The 25,287-nt window shown below is 39.7% G+C and overlaps 2 protein-coding genes across 2 annotated transcripts in view; both read right to left on the bottom strand.

The window, feature by feature from the left end:
• Positions 1-4,946, bottom strand: part of LOC118761266 (protein mono-ADP-ribosyltransferase PARP14-like) — a 38,022-nt gene extending 33,076 nt beyond the window's left edge. The window contains exon 1 of the mRNA XM_036499032.1: positions 4,868-4,946. The gene's annotated coding sequence lies outside the window, so the exon portion shown is untranslated. The remainder of the gene's footprint in view (positions 1-4,867) is intronic.
• Positions 4,947-4,972: 26 nt separating this feature from the next.
• LOC115228864 (protein mono-ADP-ribosyltransferase PARP14-like) overlaps positions 4,973-25,287 on the bottom strand; it is a 34,393-nt gene continuing 14,078 nt past the window's right edge. The window contains exons 5-6 of the mRNA XM_036499033.1: positions 19,894-19,945; positions 4,973-5,076 (exon numbers count right to left, since the gene is read on the bottom strand). Coding sequence (XP_036354926.1) covers positions 4,988-5,076; positions 19,894-19,945 — 141 coding nt within the window. The 3' untranslated portion in view covers positions 4,973-4,987. The remainder of the gene's footprint in view (positions 5,077-19,893; positions 19,946-25,287) is intronic.

The following is a 25,287-nucleotide window of genomic DNA, read 5'->3' as shown; positions in this document are numbered from 1 at the left end:
GCAAAGGAATATCTAAGTGAATTCCGAATACAACAAATTTTGGAATTAGACACACAAGAAACAAGCACAGAAAAAGCTAAGCGCATGAAAACACGTGCTAAAACTGCTGCCTTAGATATTCTTACGGATAAATGGCAAGAAAAACTTCTCTATGGCAAATACCCAAAGAGAGTGAATGATGCAGATGTTGACAAAGCCCTGACCCATCAATGGCTAATGGCCTGTGGCTTAAAATCTGAAACAGAAGGGTTTATCATAGCAGCTCAAGATCAATGCCTACCTACAAGGAACTACCAGACCAACATATTAAAGAACAGCAGTAGCCCAACATGTCGTGTATGTCAACAGCAAAATGAAACCATTGATCATGTTGTCTCCAAGTGCAGTCTTCTAGCGCCTACAGAGTATCTCAACAGGCATGATAGAACTGCACAATATATTCACTGGGTAATTTGCAAAAACCTGTTTGCCCCATGAAAAAAACTGGTGTGAACACGATCTACCTCCAGTGAAAAAAACAATCCAACTCCTCCTGCTTAAAATGATCACATCTCAGGAACTATTCAAATAACAGAAAGATATGAAATAGGCCAGACATCATACTGAAAGACTTCAGACAAAGAACATGCCTCCTCATTGATATGACTGTCCCAATCTATATAAACTATCTGTCAAGACCTACCAAAACTGAGCAAATATAAAGATCTTGAAATAGAAATCAGCAAAATGTGGAACCTGAAGACTAAAACAATACCTGTTGTCATAGGTGCCCTGGGAATGATAGCGAAAGGGGCTGATTGCTACCTAACTCAGATACCAGGAAACCCCAAAATGGCAGAAATTCAAAAGATAGTGCTCATAGGAACTGCTTATATCCTACGCAAAATACTCTCTATGTAATCTCAAGGTTTAAAACAAACAATTTTATTTATTTATTTATTTATTAGACATTCACTAGTACAACACCAAAAAAAAAACCAAATATATGGCACACTAGGCATAACACAACGTGAACTTCCAACCTGTTGTCTCTTGAGGTCTCTGGGTGAGACATGGAGCCAACTTGTACAAATATAAAGCAAAAGTCAAACATATAATAATAATAATAATAATAATAATAATAATAATGATAATGATGATAATGATAATAATGATAATGATAATAATAATAATAATAATATAATAACAATAATAATAATAATGGAAGGAAGCGGGTGGAGTCTCCCCATGTCCTGATTAAAGATACATCTAGTGATGGTGTCACAATAAAAACACTGGTAATTACGCAACCCGATAATGGCCACCTCATATGAGTGTCAACGAAAAAACAAAATATTGTGAATGATGGTGGGAATGAAACTGAAGCCAATTTTGGTGACAGAGTTACACCTGGTAGGCTCAGAGAATCTGGTCCAGCTCCAACCTGTCGATATCCAGAAAGGGACCACCACACACGGAGTAGATGGAGCAAGCAAATTAATGCTGTGGTCATGGAGTATTGCTACCTAAGCAGCCAGGTAGATGAAAATGGTACTCAAATAAGGGGTTATGGGATGACTCTAGAGCAGGGGTGGGCAAACTACGGCCCACGGGCCGCATGCGGCCCGCCATAGGTTTTCATGCGGCCCGCCGAGAGGAATATTTCACAAAATTTCCTTTCAATCAATTGTGTGTTTATAGGTCTATAACCGCCTTTAAAAATATTTTCACTTGATTTTTATAAATGAGGCCCGCCAAGGTTCCAAAGACGCACTGTGCGGCCCGTGATCAAAAAAGTTTGCCCACCCCTGCTCTAGAGCAATAAGAAAAAATTGTTAGTTCACCGAAGTAGAGCTTGAAGCTATCAAAAGACGGGTCATGGAAAATAGCAGCAGAAATAACGATGAAAATACGTTCTTAATAATAAAAGTAATCCATAGCACAAGAGAGGAGCAGTGGTAGTTAACTTGATGAGAGACAAATAGATGATCTAAAAGAAGACAATAAAAATAATGGCGACATGACAGACGAACAAAAGGCAATCTACGACAGAATAAAGATAAGACTACAGGAGAACAATAGTAACATTATTTGCAACCTTAAAAATGTTGACCGGTGGAAGGTGAACCAGAGACGAAAAATGTGAATGAAATTCTGAAATACATCAGAACAAACAACATCACAGAAACAAATAATTTGATCATGGCAGCAAGTATTGTTGTAGAACGTGGGTGTCGATGTCAAGAAAAAGAAACATAATGGGAGTGACAAAAGAAAAGATCCATGGTGGAAAAGAAGGAACCAGGCAGGGTTAGACATGCTCTCGTAGGAAATTTCTGTGTTAGACTGAAAAGAGAAACGGGAGCTTAAAAGCTAACAAAAATACAGGTGCTGAAAAGGAAGTATAATATTGAAAGAAAGGGCCTGAAAGTGGTAATGGGGGAACTGAAACAGTGCCTTGTTGCAAAGAAAGCAAAGATGGTAAGATTCGGCCAAAGAATGAAGGGTTACCACCAGAACAGGTTTTTAAATTTAGATCAGAAGAGATTCTATAAAGAAATAAATGGAGAATGTACAGGTGAAAAGTTGATACCAGATAACATCGAAAGTCAAAGGTTTTGGAGTGACATCTGGAGCAAAGAGAAGAATGCTGAATGGTTGCAAGAACTGAAACAAACAGTGGTCTGTCCAAAACAGGCAGAACTAGCCATTTCAGTTAGGGAAGTGAAGGAAATCAGCAAAAAAGCAAAAAAAAAATTGGCAACTTGAAGGCACCAGGACCAGATGGAGTTCAAGGTTACTGGATCAAGAGATTTGGTGAATGTCACGCACGAATAGCTGCACAACTCAACACCTTGTTAAATGTCGACCAAGGAACACCAGAGTAGTTGACATTGGGTAGGACAGTACTGTGCTTGTAAAACATTGAAAAAGTCACTACAGTAGACAATTACAGGCTGATATCCTGCTTGCCACTTATGCGGAAGTTCTTGACTGGAATACTCGCAGAGTCAATGTAAGAACGTCTGGAAAAAAATGGAGTCCTCCCACATGAGCAGAAGGGTTGCAAGTATAAGTGCAGAAGTATCAAAGATCAACTCCTGATAGATAAAAATGTACTCAGAGACTGCAAGAGGAGGACAAGTAACTTAGCTATGTCATGGATCGACTATCGTAAGGCATATGTTATGATTCCACGTTCTTGGATTATGAGTATGATGAGCCTATTTGGTAATGCATCAAGTGTTGAGCGATTGCTTGGTAAAAGTATGGTGAATTGGAGGACGGACCTGACAGCATACGGAAGAAGTTTAGGGACAGGAGAAATTAGGAGGGGCATCTTCCAAGGGGACTGTCTGTCCCCACTGATCTTTGTACTGTGCTTAATACCATTAACACTGATTCTGAGGAAAGCAAAGGCTGGGTGTGTATTCAAAAGCTGCCAACAAAAAGTCAACCATTTGTTATTCATGGATGACCTCAAACATTTTGGTAAAGATGAATCCCAAGTCAGTTCCCTGACTTCTATTATCCTTTATATTTATTAATAATATAAATATATATTAAGTTATTGTATGAAAGTATATGCGACCATGAGTAGATTGGTTTTGAGGTATCACTTTAACCGTCATTCATTGCTCTTGCTCTTGAAAAAGCTACATAAAGCTGGCCACGAGTGAAGCATGGCTCTGGCAAATGTATACCAACTCTATTGAATGATTGCCATTGTGCTTTATTGATTGTCATAGAATAGGACAGACAAACTAGGAACTGGGTCCGATGCAGAATGCATGGAATGTTTGTATTGCTTGGAGTAAGTTTGATTCTTGGAATCAGTTCTCTCGTGTGAGAATGAGATCCACTTATAATTGATGCTTCGATGCTATGCTCATGGAGCTGAAGTACTTCCAAGAGAGTTCCGTTGCATAGAGCTTGTGTTATAGAGAGGTTTCTAAGAAGCATAATAATTGCTCCAACTTTCAAGTTAAGGTGATGGGGAGGCATTCCAGAAGGTGTAAGAGAGTTTATAAACTCCATGGGATAATTCTGGGCTTCTTCTTCATTATCAGAAGTTATTGAGTCGGTGCTTAGATATGTCTTAGTTTCAGGGGGCAATCTCCTTAGAATTTCTTCATTTACTGCTGAGCAGTCTGAAGTTTTAGGGAATAAGATCACTCTATTTTTCATTTCTTCTGCTGTACAATTGTCAAATATATTAGATACCATAGAATTGTTACACATGCATGCCTCAGGAATATCAATAGCATCTTCTGAAAGATCATCAAGAGAGCTTTGAAGAAATCCACTTCCAAGTTGTAGCAGCCACTTCGGAAAATCTTGTCCATTTGCATTTGTTTTCATGTTTTGTGTAAGTTGCATTTGATGAAAATTATCCCACATAGAGGAGCGTTTGAGGCAGGCATCAAGTCCAGCTGCAGGAGGAGCTCTGGGAATAACTGGGAGAACTTATCTAACATCTCCTCCTAGTACAATAATTTTCCCACCAAATATACTGTTACTATTCATAATAGCTCTTAAACAATTGTCTACAGCTTCCAAAGCATAAACTGGTATCATTGAAGCTTCGTCAATACTGAAGACTTTTACTTGCCTAAGAATGTTTCCTTGATCAGAATTTGGTGGAACATTGCACATTTATTTCACTCAAAGGAAATGGAAGCTTGAATATACTGTGAAGATTTACCACTACCTTGCAAGAGAGTTGTAGCAACGCTAGTACAGAAGCCAAGGGAAATAGCTTGAATTTAATCCTGACTTATCTCCCTTAGCAAGATAAACACCGACGGTGCAGGTGTAATAATATGGAGATAATAAATAAATAAATAAATAATTAAATAAGAACCCTGTATTGTTGTGGACAACTTACTCGAGATTCTGTCAAGTCCACATCAAATGGTATTTTCTCAGTTGTTAATAGAGAATCGTATCGTACTCCTTTTAACAGTTTCTATAGCATTGTCAAGATTTTGGTATTTAGCAAAGAATTTCAATGTGACACCAACGTCTTTTGACCAGCAGAGACATCATATTCTATTTCTTTATCTTCATCATCTTCATCATCTATATCTTCATCATCTGATATAGAAGAAATGTTCATTTTGTCAATGAAAAATAACCAAACAAGCAGCAGAAGATTTCTTATGTTCAGGCTTCAAAATTAAATATAATTCTAGTGTTTTCTGTTTTTCTGTTTAGTGAAGAGTTATAAGTTCCTGAAATAATGAAGTTAACCTGAAAAAGACTATCACTTATCCCTGTGGGGAGTGATATCAACTGCTCTTTAATTATTGCTATATATTACCATCTTGTACATCACTGCTACCATCTTGGGACTCTTGAATAGTGAATGATGTCTAATGATAAATATTTTGAGAAACCCTAACAAAAAAGATAATTTCTGTTGCATTCAACTAAATTTGAACGGGCCTCACAGAGGCAATGGCCAAGACCTTTGGCATTATGTCATGCTTAAGAAGAAGACCCATCAAGCTAAGCAAAATCACAGTCATGGCAGATACAGTCAAGGTCACGCAAATGGCACCCATGCCAGTGGCACATAAAAGCACCCATTACACTCTTGGAGTGGTTGGCATTAGGAAGGGCATCCAGCCATAGAAAACTGCCGAATCAGAATGAAGTCTGGTGCAGCCTTCCAACATGCCAGCTCAGTCAAACCATCCAACCCATGCCAGCATGGACAACAGATGGTAAATGATGATGATGATAGTGATAATACAGAATTTACTAAAATATCCTAGTCATTACTAAGCTGGTAACTGGAGCATAAATTAACAGCAATAGTAATAATGATAAGAAAGGAAATAACAATGTCAGATGCATTTTGAAGCAGTCAAGATAAAAAACACAGATGAACATTGCCTTAATTCAGGTTGTGAGAGACCTGAATTTATACAGAAACTCTAGTGATAACAAATGAGGCTAGACCTTTAAGGGAAGGCTTCTCACTCAGCAGTGGTTGAAGAAGGAAATGGGGTCAATGGTGCAGCTCTATCTAGAAAGTGAATCCAAAGTAGGGGTTACAGGAAACGCATGTTAATGCTTTGGCTGCAAAAAAAAATGTATGTTTGAAGTAACAGAGCAGAGACTAGTGAACTAAGCTAATGCTATTAGGAGAAGAAAGTGGATGACAGAATTGGCGATGGAAAAGATCACAAGACAACAAAAAGAGAGAGAGTCAAGAATTAGAACAGCTAAACAACATCAGTGATACAGTTCAAGCAAATGAAGAGCCTAGAAGACAAAACAATAACTGATCAGGAAAAGAAACCTGATACCAGCAACATAAGTGAGGAAGATGAGCAGATTTTAAATAAGTTGAAGGAAGTAATGGGTAAAGAAGACAGGAAAAAGATGACTAGCATTAAGAGGAAGTTGCTAGATGTTACCAGAAAAGTATATTCTGTTATCAGTAGGATAGGTACTAAAATATAGTAGACACTAACTTATTGATCTATGCAGGACGTGGGGTAGTAGTTATGTTGTGGTGAATAGAGAGTAACGCCCCTGTGGGATTGAAAGTAGATTCATAAAAGAGTAATGTACTTCATTGAGAGGCAGAAGGCATTTGGAGTCTGACGTTGAAGTATTAGTAGTGTGTCATGTGAATACATTGCTTTTGCCCAGCTTCCATTTTAATCCTATATCCAAACAACAAGAATGTAAAAGTGATGATGAGGTGTTTGAAGCTTGCATTCAGACGCTCAAATTTTTTTGTACGAAAAAATCGTTAACATGGAGGACTTATTGGCCTGCATAGTGCAGTTGCAAAAGCAGCAACAACAACAAAACCAACAGTTGGTGCATGTAATATTCAAGATATCCAAAAGTATGTCATAGTCATTGTCAGCAGATAATGGAGTAAACTGAACTGGAGGAGAGTTCAGTTATGACTCAGAAGAAGAAGAAGGAACAACATTTTCTGCACATTTTTGAAGAGACGAAGAAATCTTGAACAAGAATGTCAAAACTGGACTGACAAGAAGAAGTGGACCACTTTTAAGAAAGTTATCCCTGCTGAAGAATCAAGCTGAGATTTGTTTTGAGGAAAAATTTTATTGAAAATTTTCAATGAAATGAGTTCCCGGTTCAATACTCACTGGCAGTATTTAAATTTGGTTGCAAAATATGATGGAAATTTCGTCACCTATGTTGGGGTGTTAGAGAGAATGTGAAAAATTCAAATTAAATAAACTGACCTCAGACATGTTCAAATGTCTAATTTTCGTTCTAGGGCTAACCGAAAGCAAAGATGCAGGTACATATTCTCAGATATTAACAAAATTAGAACAGAACCAAAAATTAACTCTACAGGCAGTGCAGCAGAAGGATGTGAGAGAATTATGAATTTAAGGCATGATACTGATGTAAATGAAGAAAAGATTGCTCTTATATTTATGCATGCCAACCTGTAAAGGATTAGAAAAAAGAAAAGAAAAAAATATATCAAGATTGAATGCTATGGGCCATGCTATGGTGCAAAGGTTTACATTTTAAATGTAATTGACCATTCCAAAAAGTAAAAAACATTTTCAGTGTGGAAAAATTGGACATAAAAGCTCACATTGTAGAGTGAAACAAAAACAAAGGCTGAATGAAAAAATTCTGTCAAGAAAGTATTCATTATCATCATTGTCATCATTTAACGTCCATTGTTCAGGCTGGCATGGGTTGGACGGTCTGACCAGGGATGGTAAGCTGGAAGGCTGCACTAGGCTCCAGTCTGATTTGGAGTGGTTCTATGGGCTGGTTGCCCTTCCTAATGCCAACCAATCCAAGAGTGTAATGAGTGCTTTTACATGCCATCAGCATGAGTGCCATTTGCATGACAGTGGAGTGTGTTTACATTCCACCGGCACAGGTGCAAATTTATGTGACACTGGTATAGCTATGACTGCAGTTTTACTTGGCTTCATGGGTCTTCTGCTCAAGCATAACATAATGCCAAAGTTCTTGGTCATTGCCACCATGAGGCCCAACACTTGAAAAGAACTCAACCACTTTGCCTCCATGAGGCACAACGTTCAAAAAATGTTCATTACTTGCCACCAGCATAGGTGCACTTGGCTTGATGGGTCCTCTCAAGTACAGCACATCACCAAAGGTCTCGGTCACTAGACATTGCCTCTGTAAGGCTCAAAAATTGTGCTTCACCACATCGTCCCATATCTTCCTGGGTCTACCTTTACTATGGGTTCCCTCAGCATTTACAGATTGGCATTTCTTTACACAGCTGTCCTCACTCATATGCATCACATGACCATACCAGCACAGCCGTCTCTCTTGCACACCACATCTGATGCCTCTCATGACTGACTTTTCTCTCAAGATGCTTACACTCTGCGAAACATGCACACTGACATTGCACACCCAGCAAAGCATACTGGCTTCATTTCTTTCAATCCTACGCATCTCCTCAGCTGTCACAGCCCATGTTTCACTGCCATGCAGCATAGCTGTTCACACACAGGTTTCATACAATCTGCCTTTCACTCTGAGAGAGAGAGAGGCCTTTGTTGATAGCAGGGGTAGGAGCTCCCTGAACTTTGCCCAGCCTATTCTTATTCTCACAATATACTCTCAGAGCATCCATTTCTGCTACTAACTTGGTCACCTAGGTAATGGAAGCTATCTACTACCTCTAGCTTGCCCCACTGGCAGTGATGGAGTCTATTTTCTGCATATTTTCAGCGTTATTGTACCTATGTACCTTCCACATACGAAAGCTACTTTACTTGTTAACCTTTTATGCATCTTTTATGTTGTGTGTCCAAAGCTTACACTGGGTGCATCTTATGCAGTTTCTACCTACGCCTTTTCTATAGGTCGGGCAGGTCTGTCTACCTGAGGAGATTTGTGATTTGTCTGCCTTCCTACTTACTATGACTTTGATCCTAGACCTTGCTTCCATACCTGGAACTTCTCTAGTTCAGTGATTTAGCTATAAGAGTAAGATCATTAGCATAGAGGAGCTCCCAGGTGCAACTTGTCTTGAATTCCTTTGTTATTGCGTGGAGGACTATAATGAACAAGAGGGGGCTGATGACTGATCCTTGTTGAACCCCTACTTGTACCCTCAATTCTTCACTGTACTCATTGCCAACCCTCACCTTACTGGTAGTGTCCTTGGACAAGGCTTCTATGGCTCTCACCAGCCACTCACCTATCCCTAGTTTCTGCATTAACCACCAGATAAGGGATTAGGGGACCCTGTCAAAAGCTTTCTCCAAGTCAACAAAAGCCAAGAACAGAGGTTTATCTTTGGTTAGGTATTTCTCCTGCAGCTGCCTTATCAGAAATATAGCATCAGGGGTGCTTCTACCTTGCACAAAACCAAACTGCATCTCATCTAGGCTAATTCTCTCCCTAATTAATTGTGATATGACTCTCTATGCCTTTCATCATCACTGAGCCAACAATTGATAGCTCTGTAATTATTCATCTAGGGCATCGCCTTTACCTTTGTAGCAGTTGACTATAGTGTTATTACACCAGTCAATGGGTATGACTTCTTCGTGAACCACCTGATTGACTATATGAGTGATTAGACCATAACCCACACTGCCAGATATTTTAAGCATCTCACCAGTGATTCCTGAATGGCTGGGATGTTTTCCCTACCTTCATATCTTTAATTGCTTTATATACTATGTTGATTCGCATAGCTGGTCCCTCAGTTGGGTCAATATTTGCCAGACTCTCTTCCTCCCATTCATTCTCCACATTCAGCAGTCTTTCCTAATAACATCGCCAAGCCTCTTTCTTTGCAGAATCATTAAAAGCTAGTGCACCATCATCTATGCAGACACATTTCTCTCCTGTGACATCACAATTTTCTCTCACACACCATCTTGCAATCCAAAACACTTCAGTTCTTTGGTCCTCATCACGCTGAACATAAGCAAATGTCTTCTTTTCTGCTTCTCCCTTGGCTAGATATACCTGTCTCCTAGCTATCTGATACAGTTCCCTGCTACCCAACACTTCCAGACCTGTTTCTTTGCTCCAATAGCCCTATCTAGAGTATTGTTCCACCACCATGTTACCCTAGGTCTGGAAGGGACTTGCACCAGCCACAGATTTGGTCTGTGGCACTCAGCAAGCTGTCTCACAGGAATTCCCAGCTGCCTTCTGTGTCACAGAACTGTAGCTCTTCCTCCCTATCATCAAATTTCTCAATTAGGATGTCCCTAAATCTCTGACCATGTGAAGGGTTCTTAAGCTTCCAAGTCCTTCTTTTCCACATTGGTCTGCTTCTTGGCATCCTTCTGGCCTGGAGTCTAAAGTCACTAATGACTAGTCTATGCTGGAGGGTACATTCTTCACCAGGAGGGTCTTTGTATTTAAGAGCAACCATGCATCCTGTTATCTGGTGAGAATGAAATTGATCTAGCTAGCAGAGTCACCTGACTGATAGGTTATTGAATGACTGGCTTCCTGAAATTGATGATGTAGATCAAAAGGTTATTTGCATCACAGAACTTCAGGAGCCTAGTTCCCTCTTCATTTCAGGAACTAATACTATGGCCCCCATGAACACCATGGAAGATACCAGGATGCCATCCAACATGCCTGTTGAAATCCCCAGCCACAAAGATGAGATCATTGTCGTTCGTCCTTGAGGTAGCCTGCAGCGAGGCTCAGAAATAAAATTTGTGTCCATAAAATTGAATAATGTGAACATCATGTTACAACTGGATACAAGCAGTGATATCATGATAATTAACACAGATACGTGAAGGAAAATCAGGAAGCCTAGACTGAAGGAAACTTGAAAGTTGCTTGTTGTGTTTCAGGAAAAAAATTAATTTTTAAGGGTGAAATGATAAGTGATGTTATCTTTCGTGGAAAAACCTTAAAAGCCAAACGTTTTATGCTGAATAATACAAAAAATTTATTTAGAACAGACTGCATGGAATTATTTGAATTATAGGACCTCTCCATAATTTTTTCTGTAAAACGTGAATGGTTCTTTCTGCCAGTACAAATAAAGTGTCAGACAAATTATAAGAAATGATTAAAAAGGAATTTTCCCAAAGTTTTTTCTAATCAGTTAGGTGCTTGCACCAAAACAAAGGCTAAGTTTGATGTAAACGAAAACATTTCTCAGTATTTAAAGCAAAATGAACTGAACCCTTCACAACAAGTCAACAAAGAATTAAATAGACTTGAAAAACTTGGGGTTATTGAAAAAATTTATTACATTCAATGGCATCACCAACAGTTTATGCGAATAAAAAAAAAATAACAAAATCTGTGTATGTGCTGATTTTTCAACAGAGTTAAAGGAATGTTTGATGCTATATAATTACCTGTTACCAAGTCCAGAAGAAATTTTTGTGATGTTGAATGGAGGAAAATATTTTTCAAAGTTGGACCTATCTGAAGCATATTTGCAGGTAAAAGTTGATGAAGAATGTTCAAAATTATTAACAATAATTACCCATAAAGTATTAACATATTTAATCGACTTCCTTTTGGCATAAAGTAGCACCAGACATTTTCCAACAAGTTATGGACACTACACTTGCAGATTCATATTTCACTACAGCTTACCTTGTTGACATGCTCATAAAAAGCGAATTTTGTGCTCAGCAAGATGAGCATGTTAAAAAGATCATCCCACAAAATAAAAGATTAAAGCTCAGCGAGGAAAAGTGTGAATCTTTTATGCCAAGAATAAAATATCTAGAGCAGATTATTGATGAAAAATGTATGTAGACCAGATCCATTAAGGGTGAGTGCAATAAAAAATATTACAAGCATTTTGGGGGCTTGCAAATTGCTACCAGGTATACATACTGAATATGCATGATTTAAGAGCACTCCTGAATAACTTGTTAAAAAAGGCATTAAGTGGAATTGGCAAGACATGTGCCAAAAAGCTTTTGAAGAAATTAAAAACATTCTAATGTCAGAATTGTTGTTATCACGTTTTGACTCAAACTTAGAAATAGTAATGGTATCAGACGATCGTGACAGTGGTATTGGAGCTGTGATTTTACACAAAAATGAAGAGTGTAGCCTGAAAGCTGTAGCTCATGCTTCACATTCCTTATTGCCAGGTAAGAAAAGTTACTGTCAGATAGAGAAGGAAGGATCAGCTATCATATTTTCAGTAAGGAAATTCCATAAATTTATACATCTATTAGTCTACAAGTGTTGTCTTCCCTGTCTTTAATAACTATATCTGGTCTATTTGCCTAGATTGTTCTGTCAGTGATGACAGGAAAATCTCAGAGGATAGTGACATTTTTACCTTCAACAACTGGCTCAGGATAATGTTCATGTGAGTAAGCAGGAGTGATGATTTTGTAGTGTTTACATATTTTCCAATGTAAATACGTCCTACCTTATCATGGCAATTTTTGTAATTCATAGGTGTAATCACAGGGCATATTAAAACAAAATGGTCGATTGTTCATCAAATGTATTGCAGAATGTGCATTTAGGGTCAGAACCAATTTGAAGAATGTTAGCCTGGTAGGTTTTGGTAAGCAAGCTTTGGTCTTGAGCTGCTAATATGAAACATTCAGTCTCTGTTTTCAGTCTTACATTATCATTATTATTATTATTATTAATATTATTATTATTATTATTATTATTACCATTATTATTAATTATTACCATTATTATTATTATCATTATTATTATTATTATTATTGTATTATTATTATTATTGTTATTCCTTCGTAACACAGTGTAGGTAAAAATGCACTGGAGTCTTTAGTCATCTGTCAAGTCACAACAAGGACCTCAGACGGATAATACTTTCCTTAAGATGTGCGCTGTGCCCAGATAGGCTGCTTTTGTAAGACATCAATCTTGCAAAGGATTTCCAGTTGCCTTAAGAAGTTTTGAAGTTTCAATGGGATTGAACCCAGCATTCTGATCACCACTGGTATCACTTTAACATTACCCTCTCACTTTCCATACAGTCTTGCCATTTCCACTTTCAATTCGGAGTATTTGGTGATTTTTTCAACCTCTTCTCTCACGACATTCATGTCATTTGTATGGCTACATCAATGATCTGACAGTATTTGTCTCACTTTCTCAATATGACAATATTATTATTGTTGTTGTCATCGTCGTCATCGTTATGATTATCATTATCATTATTATTATTATCATTATTATTTATGGGTTTTTCTTCTTTCAAATTTGCTTCCATTTCTTGTCGAGTGTCTTCCCGACTCCTAGGGCAAAGAAACTCATAGTATACATTGGTAGGCCATTAAACTAAACTTACTAGTTCGTTCATTTTTTTTTTCGATAGAAATAAAGTTAAATTAAAATACATGGGTAGTAATAGTTCTCACATCGACAATGCTCTTCTCAATACGTGTGATGTACCAGTTAAGACAATCTTTTGCACTTCTTGCAGGGATGGTAAGCCAGGGATCATTCATAAATAATTTTCGGTTCCCTTCTTGATCATTCCTAGTGCTCCTACGGTCACTGGTATTGTAACTGCCTTGAGATGCCACATTTTCTCAATTTCAATGAGCAGGTCTTTATATTTTCTGAGCTTGTCAAATTCTTTCGCCGAGATATTATGATCACAGGGGATGCTCATGTCGATCAATAAGCAAACTTTATTGTTTTGGTCTTTCACAACAATATCTGGTTTATTGGCCTTGATGGTTCGGTCTGTATGTACTGGAAAGTCCCGCAGAATCGTTACATTTTCTCCTTCAGTTACAGCTTCAGGGTGGTGATTATACCACTTGTCGGCAGTTTTGATATTGCAATGCCGACTTATTAGCCAGTGTAGATATTGGCCAACTCTGTCATGTCTTAATTTATACTCCACTGGTGCTAAGACTTTACATCCAGAGATTAGGTGGTCCACTGTTCAATCATGACGTTGCAGAATCAGCATTTGGGTCTGCTCCATTTTTCATCACATTGGCCTGGTAGTTCCGGGTTAATAGGCTTTGATCTTGAGCAGCCAGGATGAAACCTTCGCTCTCTGCTTTTAGCCCTGAGCTCCGTAGCCACTGATGAGTTTGCTTCTGGTCAACATCAGCTTGTTTGCTACGGGCCACATATTTGCCATGCAGAGGTTTCTCCTCCCACCTATCAGCCAATTGCTCGTGCGCTTTTTTCGTTGCCATATTTCACCTTCTTTGCAACAATAGTTGCCGTACTTCCCTCGGGTTGTTCAGTTTGGGTATCCTGCACAAGATCAATAGCAAATTTTTCGCTTTCCTTATGATAGAATGAAGCTTCTTTCGTATCTCGTGATTTTCCACGAGCTTTAGCATCCAGTCATTCGTTATTTTGAGATATTTGGCCAGTCCAATTGTGGTTGTTTTGTAAGCTAGTTCAAATTGAATCAGGCCTCGACCTCCTTGGGCTCTGGGAAGGTAAAGGCGATCTACGTCTGCCTTTGGTGGTGCATCCTATTAAACTCAGCAGCTTGCGTATTTTCCTATCTATATTCTTTACTTCACTCATATCCAGTTCAACACATTGTAGCTATAAGTAACAACTGGAACTGCTAAGGAATTTATAGCTAACACCTTGTTACGTGCATTTAGTTCAGATTTCAGGACTGCACGAACTCTCTATAACATTCCTTCCTGATCTTCTCTTTCATGCTTGCATTCTGAATACCAGAGCCTTCATTTATCCCTAAATATTTGTAGGTTTGTTCTTGCTCAGGCTCTCTTTAGGGATAGTTCCCAATGCACCTATAACTACTGGAATAGATTTTACCCGCACTTTCCATAGTCTCTGTAATTCAGTGGTTGGGTCCTGGTACTTTGCTATTTTTTTCTAAACCATTTATATTGACTTTCTCATCATTTGGGACTGTAAAGTCAATTATCTGGCTTTTGTATCCTTGTTTGCAGATACACTATTTTAACAAACAGGAGTAAATATATTCACAGAGGTTAACTTTCAACTCCCAGCATACAAGACTCCAAATGCCTTCTGTTGTCAATGAAGTACGTTGCTCTTTTGTAAGAGTCCAATGAGTCTACTTTCAATTTCACAGCATTCAAGCATAATTGCTACCAACGTCGCCTTACTGGCACCTGTGCCGGTGGCATGTGTAAAAAGATTCGAGCGAGATCATTGCCAGTACCGCCTGACTGGCCCCCATGCCGGTGGCACGTAAAAAGCACCCACTACACTCACGGAGTGGTTGGCATTAGGAAGGGCATCCAGCTGTAGAAACACTGTCAGATCAGGATTGAAGCCTGGTGCAGCCATCTGGTTCAGCAGGCCTCAGTCAAAATCATCCAACCCATGCTAGCATGGAAAGCGGACGTTAAACGATGATGATGATGATGATGTTGCTGTCTGTCACCGCAACATCTCCTCCTTTGAGATTGACTTCTGTTGGGAAAATATTTTTTTCCATATCACATCTTCCATTTCGAGATTTACTTTCCCCAACAGATTAATATTTAATTCGTTTTGGAACACTGCCTCCAACAATTCTGTATGTTTTCTTTTTCTTGTACTGGTATGCTTTATTTCAATGATTTCTTACAGAATCAGCTCATCAAATATCTCTTGGAGAACTTCCATGGGTACTTCTTTCCTTGTAACCCTTTCTTCAGCAAACCTTCTTTTCAGCTGATTCAGGTGTTTTTTTATGTTGTTCCCATTTAGAATCTCACTTCATGTACATAATTTTACAGATCCATTTTATTATTTCACCATCTTCTCCGACCTTCTTTTCCATTTCTGTACACTCTGAAAAACTCCTGATCACCACTTATTGAATACTTCATTGTATTTTTAGCGTTTTCCCTAGTTTTTATTTTTCTGCTGGGTAATAATTTCTCAAAAACTGACCTAACTTTTCTTATGAACATCAGTTTAGCAGGCGACATGCTTGAAGGGGTTTTTGTGTTTGGCGTTACACAGTAAACTCTCAGGAATTGTTACAATGCTACATCATCCACTACCTCATTTATAGATTTCCTTAACACCCTTCTAATGTGTTCACAAAATGTTCAGCTTGTCCGTTTAATCTTGGGTGATACAGAGGAGTAGTGATATATTCAATTGAGAACACTTGCAAAAATTCTTAAATTTATTTGCCATGAACTGTGTACCATATCTTGCTAAAAGTTCAAGTGGAAAATCCACTCTTACTGTGGAGGTTAGTTTTTCTACACATTTCTGGTCATTTTGTAAAACTATCTATCACTATTAGATAATATGATCTGCTTAGTACTCCTGTGTAGTCTAGGCCATGGAATATTGGTTTTGGGCCAGGGTTGAAATTTGGTAGATGGTGATTTTTGCTGTAGAGCTCAACCTCTGTGAATACCAGCCTCTCAATATCTAGGTCCATTTTCAGCTAGTAAATATAACTCCCCAAAAGTGACTTCATCCTAGAAATTCCTGGATGTCCAGTGTGGAATTCCTTTAACATTCGATTGTAGTGAGACAGGCATTACAACTCTCGGTGCCACCCAAAAGTACATTGTCACGTATCAAAATGGACTTCAAACGGTGTCAAGTCCAACCACATGCATTTTTTTATTTGTTTCTTCTGATCGTTTGTTTTTTTTTACTTTCATGATAAAGTCGTCTCTTTCTGCCTAATTTTTATTTCCTCCAGTGTGACAGGCAATTCACATACAACGTTGCACAAATCCATTTTTTATTTCATGATCATCTCTTAATGCCACTATCACTGTGTTTTCTAGTGGTTCACTGTATGTTGGTATTGTCCTTGACAAACCTTCTGCATGCCCCAATCTTTTAAATGGTAAATACTCCATCTGAATAAGCTTGCAGTTATAAGACACGCCAATATGCATGATAAAGAACCACTTCATAATCTCTCAAATACAACCCAGAATAGAAAACAAATTAAAATTGGAAACTATGTAACAAAGGAAATTATTCAAGAACTAAAACCAGATTTCACTGAATTAAATGAAATGATTTATGCAGCTGCTAAGACAATTGAAAGCAGTTGTATGCCTCTGAGAAAAGTCAAGAAATACAAACCTGAGAAGAATTCCAAACTGGAAAGGTAAAATTGAAAAAGAGATTGAAATAAAGAGAAATGAAATATCAATATTGAATGAACTAATTTGTGGAAACGATGTAAGAAAAATGAAGAGAAAACAGATTCTCACCAAGAGAAGAACTGCTTTCAGCAAAAGAAACACTGCAACAAAAGAATCCAAGCAAATGAAGATTTGAAAAAAAAACAGATTTTACATAGAAAATAAGCTGTTCACATCCAATGTGAAAACATTCTACAGAGAAATAGGCAAAGACGGAATAATCATTGAAGACCTCCACTGCCATGGGAGAAGTTGAAGACTTCTGGAAAAATATCGGGAATGATGAAAAGAGTTACAATTGAAATGCTGACTGGATCAGACACACAGAGGGATCCTAGCAAAATTTATCAGAACAAGCAAGGGAAGATCACAATAGCAGACCTAAGGATGACACTCACGAAGGACCATAAGTGGAAATCCCCTGGTAATGAAAAGGTGCCAAATTTTTGGCTCGCCTTGTTCCTGTGTGCACATGGAAAGTTAGTCCAGTTATTCAATGAAATAATGAGAGATCCTGCGAAAACACCCGACTGGTTAGCAAGAGGTATTACTTACCTACACCTGAAGAATAATGGAACCAACTTTCCCCAAGACTATCCACCCATGACATATCTATCTGCCACGTATAAAATTTTAACATCCATCCTCATGGAGAAAAACATACAAATTTATGGAACAGAATGATATTTTCCCCACTGAACAAAAAGGTGCCGACAAGGCTCATATGGATGCAAAGACCAACTCTTAATGAATAGCATGGCCCTTGAGGAACTGTCATAGCAAATGCAGAAATCTCAGTTCTGCATGGATTGATTATCAAAAAAGGCCTTTGACAGCATGCTGCATTCATGGATCTTGAAATCGCTGGATATCTTCCAAATTTCTCTTGTGATTTCACATTTCCTGAGGCACAACATGTCAATGTGGAATACAAATCTCCAATTATACCACTCTGATGGAGTTCTGACCACAAAAAATATTAATATCAACTGTGGCATTTTCCACTTTCATCCTTAATTTTATTCATAGCCCTAATGAACTTAACAGAACAGGGTATGGATATAAAATTGGCAAGAGGAAAACAAGTCATCTGTTTTATGTGGATGACTTAAAACTTTATGGCAAAGACGATAATGAGCTTGAAGGACTACTACGTACTGTGAAAGCATTTAGTGATGACCTTGGGATGGAATTTGGTTGATAAATGTGCCAGGGTCACTTTCCAGAAAGGAAACTGAAGACCTCACATTCAGTGGAGTTGGATGTTGACACAGTCATAGAGAACTCAAGCAAGAAGAAACTTACAAATACCTCGGAATAAATGAGGGTTCTGGCATTCAGCATGCAAGAATGAAAGAGAAGGAATGGTAAAGGTGAGTTCAAGCAGTCCTAAAATCCGAGTTAAATGCACGTAACAAGGTGTTAGCAATAAATTCCTTAACAGTTCTGGTTGTTATTTACAGTTTCAATGTATTCAACTGGAATATGAGTGAAATAAGGAAGATTGACGGGAAAATCCTTGAGTTTCTGAGTTGCAAAAAGAGGCACCAACCAAAGGCAGATGCAGATCGTCTTTACCTACCCAGAGCTCAAGGAGGTCGAGGCTTGGTTTGATTTGAAACCTCCTACAAAACCATCACAACTGGACTGGCCAAATATCTTGAAACATCTAATGAATGGATGCTAAATCTCATTGAAATTGGAAGTGCAACAACTGTAGCTGCAAAGAAGGTGAAATGAATAGCAAAGCAAAATGCGCTTGAACAATTGGATGATGGGTGGGAACAAAATCCTCTGCATGGCAAATATGTGGCCCGTAGCAAACAAGCTGATGTATACCAGAAGCACAGCCATCAGTGTCTAGGGAGCTCAGAGCTTAAAGGCAGAGAGAGAGAAGGCTTTATCTTGGCTACCCAAGATCAGAACTTATTGTCCTGGGACTGTCAAGCCAATGTGATGAAAAATGGAGCAGACCCAAAGTGCTGATACTGCAACAATGATATAGAAATAGTGGACCACCTACTCTCTGGATGTAAGGTTTTAGCACCTGTATAGTATAAATCAAGGTATTGCAGATAATGTGTTGGCATTATAAAATGAAAAGTGCTGACAAATGGTACAAGCACCACCCTGAGGCTGTTAGAGAGGGGAAAATGTAACGATTCTTTGGGACTTCCCAGTATGTACAGATGTGACCATCAAGGCAAATAAACCAGAGTAATTGTTGTGAAAGACCAAAACAATAAAGTCTGTTTATTGATTGATGTGAGTGTATTTTGTGTCTATGATGTCTCGGCAAAACAATTTGATAAACTCAGAAAATATAAAGATCTGCTGATTGAAATCGAAAAGATGTGGCATCTCAAGATGGTTACAATACCAGTGACTGTAGGAGCACTTGGAATGATCAAAAAAGGAACTGAAAATTATTTATGAATGATCCCTGGATTACCATCCAGGCAGGAAGTGCTAAAGATTGTCTTAACTGGTAACTGGTCACACGTATTGAGAAGAGCATCGTTGCTGTGAATTTTCTTTCCTTTTTCCCTTTTATTTTCTTTGTTTACTTTTCGTATTTTTTTACTTTTTCTCTGTCATATGACTTTGTAAATGAATGAGTTAGCGTGTATATTTTAATTGCCTACCGATGTATACTGTGTGTTTCTCTGCCCTAGGTGTCAGGAAGGCACTCGGCAAGAAATGGAAACAGAACTGAAAGATGATGATGGAAATAACAACAACAACAATAAAATTGATAATAATCAGAGTGTTTAACACAGACATGACAAAGCACAATGATATTCATATTAATGAACAAATTGTTTACCTTTTGAATGAAATCCTTCATTTTTCTCTCTATTTAGATATTCAGTAAATAGCTGTGAAAAAAAAAATAACAATCAATCATTTTTATGTTTAATTTTTTTGTCATTTTATAAAGAGAAGAAAAGAGAAAAAGCAAAATCAAAGGAAGGTTAATGGGGAAGATAGTTTTTGTGTGTGGCAAATGCTCAGGGGCATTAAACACTGAAAAATGTACAGAAAACAGCTTCTGTCACATTTCGTTAACTAGGTGACCAAGTTAGTAGCAGTGGTGGATGCTCTGAGGGCATAGCTGCTAGAATAGGAATAACCTGGGCAAGTTCTTATCTCTACTGGTAACAAAGGGCCTCTCACTCAGAGTGAAAGGTAGATTGTATGATACATGTGGGTGAACAGCCATGCTACATGGCAGTGAAACATGAGCCATGACTGCTGAGGACATGCATAAGCTTGCAAGAAATGAAGCCAGTATGCTCCGATGGATGTGTAATGTCAGTGTGCATACACAACAGAGTGTAAGCGCCCTGAGAGAAAAGTTGGATTTAAGAAGCATAAGATGTGATGTGCAAGAGACGACAGCACTGGTATGGCCATGTGTTGCGAATTGTTGAGGAGAGCTGTGTGAAGAAGTGTCACACCCTAGCAGTTGAAGGAACCTGTTGAAGATGTAGACCCAGGAAGACCTGAGATGAGGTGGTGAAGCATAACCTTTGAACAATGGGCCCCACAGAGGCAATGATGAGCAACGGAGACCTTTGGAGATATGCTGTGCTTGAGAAAACTCAGTAAGCCAAGTGAGACCATAACCATGGCCTGTGCCAGTGTAGAATAACCAGCCCATTTAAGAGTACCCTTCAATCATTAGCCAATAAACTGCACTTGAGGAGACCTGCTGAGACAAGTGAAGTCGTTGTCATGGCCAATGATAGTACCACCTGATTGGCACCCGTGCTGGTGGATTGTAAAAAACTCCATTCAAGCTTGGTCAGTGTCAGTACTGTCTAACTGATCCCGTGCCGGTGATACATAAAAAGAAAACATTCGAGTAGAATCATTACTTGTGCCGCCTGACTTGTCCCATGCTGGTGGCATGTAAAAAGCACCATTCAAGCGTGGCTGATGCCAGTATCGCTCGACTTGCCCTCGTGCAGGTGGCACATAAAAAGCACCCACAACACTCTCAGAGTGGTTGGCATTAGCAAGAGCATCCGGCTGTATAAACATTACCAGATCAGATTGGAGCCTGGTGCAGCCATCTGGTTCGCCAGACCTCAGTCAAATCGTCCAACCCATGACAGCATGTAAAGTGGACGTTAAACGATGATGATAATAATTTTTTAAACAGAAAAGATTTAATTTAACAAAAGACAAACAAAATATTTAAAATATTTAATGATTTATTTCTAATCAGTAATAAGTAAATGAGGAAAATTACTTTTATCACTCAGATCAAAGATATTCCATCCATGGCCTTCCAGTCTACTGGGAGACATGGTATTATAGTGGATGTGGCAGAGAGACCTCTCACATGGCCACTGATGTGGTGTTAGTGAAGTTAAACATGTGGCCATGGTGTCTTCATGTAGCTGAAGTTGTATTGTTTCTTCTCTCCACTCACCATTCTGATTAAAACTGCTGAGTCTTGTGTTTGCTGTTGAAATGTCTATCAAGAATGTTGAAGTTGAGGTTCTTTGGTGCATCTTGTGTCCCCAAGAATATTTGCAGCACAAAAGCAGAGTACAAGGTTATTATTTTCATATTGTAAGCAAGAAGGAGGAGGTGGAGGAGGTCCAACAATTAGGGTCATGGTCATTCATAAGAGAGATGACAAAGGAAAAGAGAAAAGATTCAAAAAGAAAGAACTTCACAAACAGTTCTACAGTGGACAGGAATTTCCCCTATTTCTTCATTACAGCGTATGGACATAAAGAAAGCAGTAGATAAGAATTGTGTAGGTTGTCCACATTTCCATATAGTCAGCTGCACAGACTACAAATTTGTAACTTGTACACTTGACTCAGGTAAGACAAATAGGCCAGGTCTCGGTTAGTGGAAGCTGACTGCGTCATTCACAGCACGCCAGGCTTACAGGGACTAGATTAGCACATTAGTTAAGAGGGCATCGATGGGTGCCATTATCAACAACAGATGGTAGTATGCTCTAAAGAAAGCAATTAAAAAGCTGAATCGGTTAGGTACAGTAAGGCCCTAGCATTAGACCAAAATAGAATAGAGGGAGACCTAGTTAAGAATTTAGAAGAGGCACTTAGAACTGGCATTGTGTCCAATGTACTGGGAGCGAGGTTGGCCCTCGACCAACACCTAAATGCCAAACACAAAGAACACATTGACCAGAGCTAGGATGCATGCTCTGAGGAAGGAGTTGGAGCCACCCGAAAGGCCTAAGTGGCAGAGGCGCAACGAGGCAACAGAGCCACCATTAGGTCACTTACAAATGAACAGGAGTGCGAATTACTCGAGCCTGAATGAATGTGTGAAGCCTTTCAACAACACTTTGCCTGACTGTTTGGGACAACTGGTGGGTCAGAATGCAGAGTGGACTTTAGTGCCTACCTGCTTGCCCTGCCACGAGTCTCAGCAAGAGAGGCAGAGTGTTGTGAAAGACCCATCACAGCCGTGGACATATGGGATGCGATGGCAGGCTGCACGAGAGACAAGTCACCAGGCGTGGATGGTCTGCCCTACGAACTTTATTGTCATATGCCAGACTTGTTTAAAGGCATCTTGGCAGCAGTCTACTGCAACTGGCAGCAAAACGGAAGTATCCCCATCTTTGTAAAGTGAGGAGCAGTGAAACTGCTAAAGAAAGATTCAAACAAGGGAGACGACATAGATTACTTCAGGCCCATCACTCTGCTCAACGCAGATTTGAAAATAGTCGACAAGATGCAATATGCACCATGCCAGGTCGGAGTATCCATGACAACCTCCATCTGATGCGCTACATCATAGACAGGGTAGTTAAGGATCCTGGCATGGGTGGGGCGCTGATCAATTTGGATCAATCAAAACCCTTCGATAGGGTAGATCATCACTACTTGGAGGCTGTCCTTAAAGCAGCTGGTTTTGGTCCCACCTTCTGTAATTGGATCACTGCCTTATACAGCGGCATCAGCCTGGTAGTTCGCGTAAATGGTCATCTATCCAAACCATTTAACATCATGCATTTGGTTCATCAAGGATGCCCCCTCTCGTAGCTCTTGAGTCACTACTGCGGAAGCTGGTGATGCTGAGGGGCATCCCATGAGAGCTGGGATGCAGGAGAAGTGTGTCTGCATATGCGGACAACATCACCATCATAGTGTCGAGCCACAAGCACATCGATCTGGTCGGCAAGACACTAAAACAATACAAAGTGGTAACGGGAGCAAAAATTTACTGGGAAAAGTCAGTGGGTTTGCAGCTTGGCACCTGGAGAAGCAAGCCCATGCCGTCCAACAGCGTCTCCATCATGGGACACTGGACCGATTAAATTGCTCATTGTCTGGTTCAGTCCGGACCTCCAAATGGAGAAGAACTGGGGTGAAAGAATGACTAGGGTGACCACTCTCACCCAGCAATGGGCTGAGAGGAAGCTATCCCTAAAAGATCAGGTGGAGGTGGCGAATGCATACATCACATCCATCATCGAGTACCGTCTGACCATTGTACCTTGTCTCGACCCTACCATCACCAAACTGGAATGCATATTCTTCCACTTCCTGTGAAAGGGAAGCGTTCTAATGGTTAGGCGATCCATTTGCTGTCAACACCTGCTAAATAAAGGGCAAAGCATGCTGTGGTTGATGATTTGTAGACATGCACTGAGACTGTGACATCTCTGGCACTTCATAGATGACCGTGAACAGGTGTGGTCGCCGTTTGTGCGGCACACTTTTCCACAGCTCATCTCCTTGGCCGAACTACAGTCGTGGATCAAACAGAGACCGAGGCTAGACGAATGGCACCACAAGTGTCGCTTTGCTCTAAAGCAACTCTGCTGTGCGACTTCATTACAAAAAAGGTGTTCTATAGAGGATTAGTGAAGGAGAGGTGCGACAACGTTTTTAGGCAGAATCTGGGCATCGACAAGGAACATCTGACCCACCTATTCAGGACAACTTTCAGGCTGGGACCTATGGACAATCACCAAAGATTGCTGACCTGGCAGTGCTATTGAGAAGCATAACCTGTTCGGGATAAGCTCTACAGGCACGGTTCGAGATACACCAGGCCAACTTGCCCAAGATGCGGTCAGAGCAATGAAAGCATTCTGCACACACTAGTGCAGTGTCCAACCGTTTTGGACCTGTGGGCTTATACTGAACGGCTGCTGTCACATGTGGGACGAGTTCACCTGTCAGCTAAGTCTATCGTGACAATTGCTCTTCCACCTTCCCTCAACTGGGGAGGCAAGGCAATCTTCATCGTACTGGTGGCCATGGTGAAAGAATGTGTGTGGTGGACTCAAGCAAAAGGATTAGAGACAACACTTACCTCTCTGGCCAATCGCTCATCACTTTTACAAGTGCCACTTGAAAAGGAAGGTGAGAATGGAAAGGCGGGTTTTGTCTCGTGAAACTTTCAAAAAAAGGTGGGAGAATGTTTCAGTCATTGTTACTTGTTTCAGTCATTAGACTACAGCCTTGCTGGAGCAATACCTTGAAGAATTTTTACATGAACTAATTGATCTTTTAAGACAGATGCTTGTTTTAACATGTCATTTGCCAGACATCTAAGTTATGGGGACTTAAACAAACCAACATGGGTTCTTGAGTGGTGTATTCTGGGACTGACACAGCCACAAAGACACACATACACACTTGTGTATATGTATGATGATGATTATCATGATCATGATGATCATCATTGTTTAAACGTCCACTTTCCCTGCTGGCATGGTTTGACTGAGGGCTGGAGAGCCAGAAGGCTGCACCAGGCTCCAATCTGACCTGGCAATGTTTCTACAGCTGGATGCGCTTCCTAACGCCAACCACTCCGAGAGTGATATGTGGATGCATTTTACGTGCCACAGGCACAGAAGCTGGTCAAGCGGTCCTGGCATCCATCACGTTCAGATAGTGCTTTTTATGTGCTACTGGCACAGGAGCCAGTCAGAAGGTACTGGTATCAGTCACATTGGGGTGATGCATTTTATGTGCCACTGGAATGGAAACCAGTCATGGGGCACTGGCCACAGCTGTGATTTTTGGTTTTACCTGACTCAACAGGCCTTCTCTAGGACATCATATTGCGTGACGCATCAGGTGTACTCTCAACAGGGTCAGACATGCAACACTGGCATCGGCCATGGATACGATTTCACTTTAGTTGCCAGGTCTTCTCAGTTGCACAACATATCTCCAAAGGTCACTTGCCATTGCCTCAGTGAGGCCCA

Source organism: Octopus sinensis, unplaced genomic scaffold (genome assembly GCF_006345805.1).
Source record: "Octopus sinensis unplaced genomic scaffold, ASM634580v1 Contig11185, whole genome shotgun sequence".
In the NCBI taxonomy this organism is placed as follows: domain Eukaryota; kingdom Metazoa; phylum Mollusca; class Cephalopoda; order Octopoda; family Octopodidae; genus Octopus; species Octopus sinensis.
This window is presented reverse-complemented; position numbering and strand designations above follow the sequence as displayed.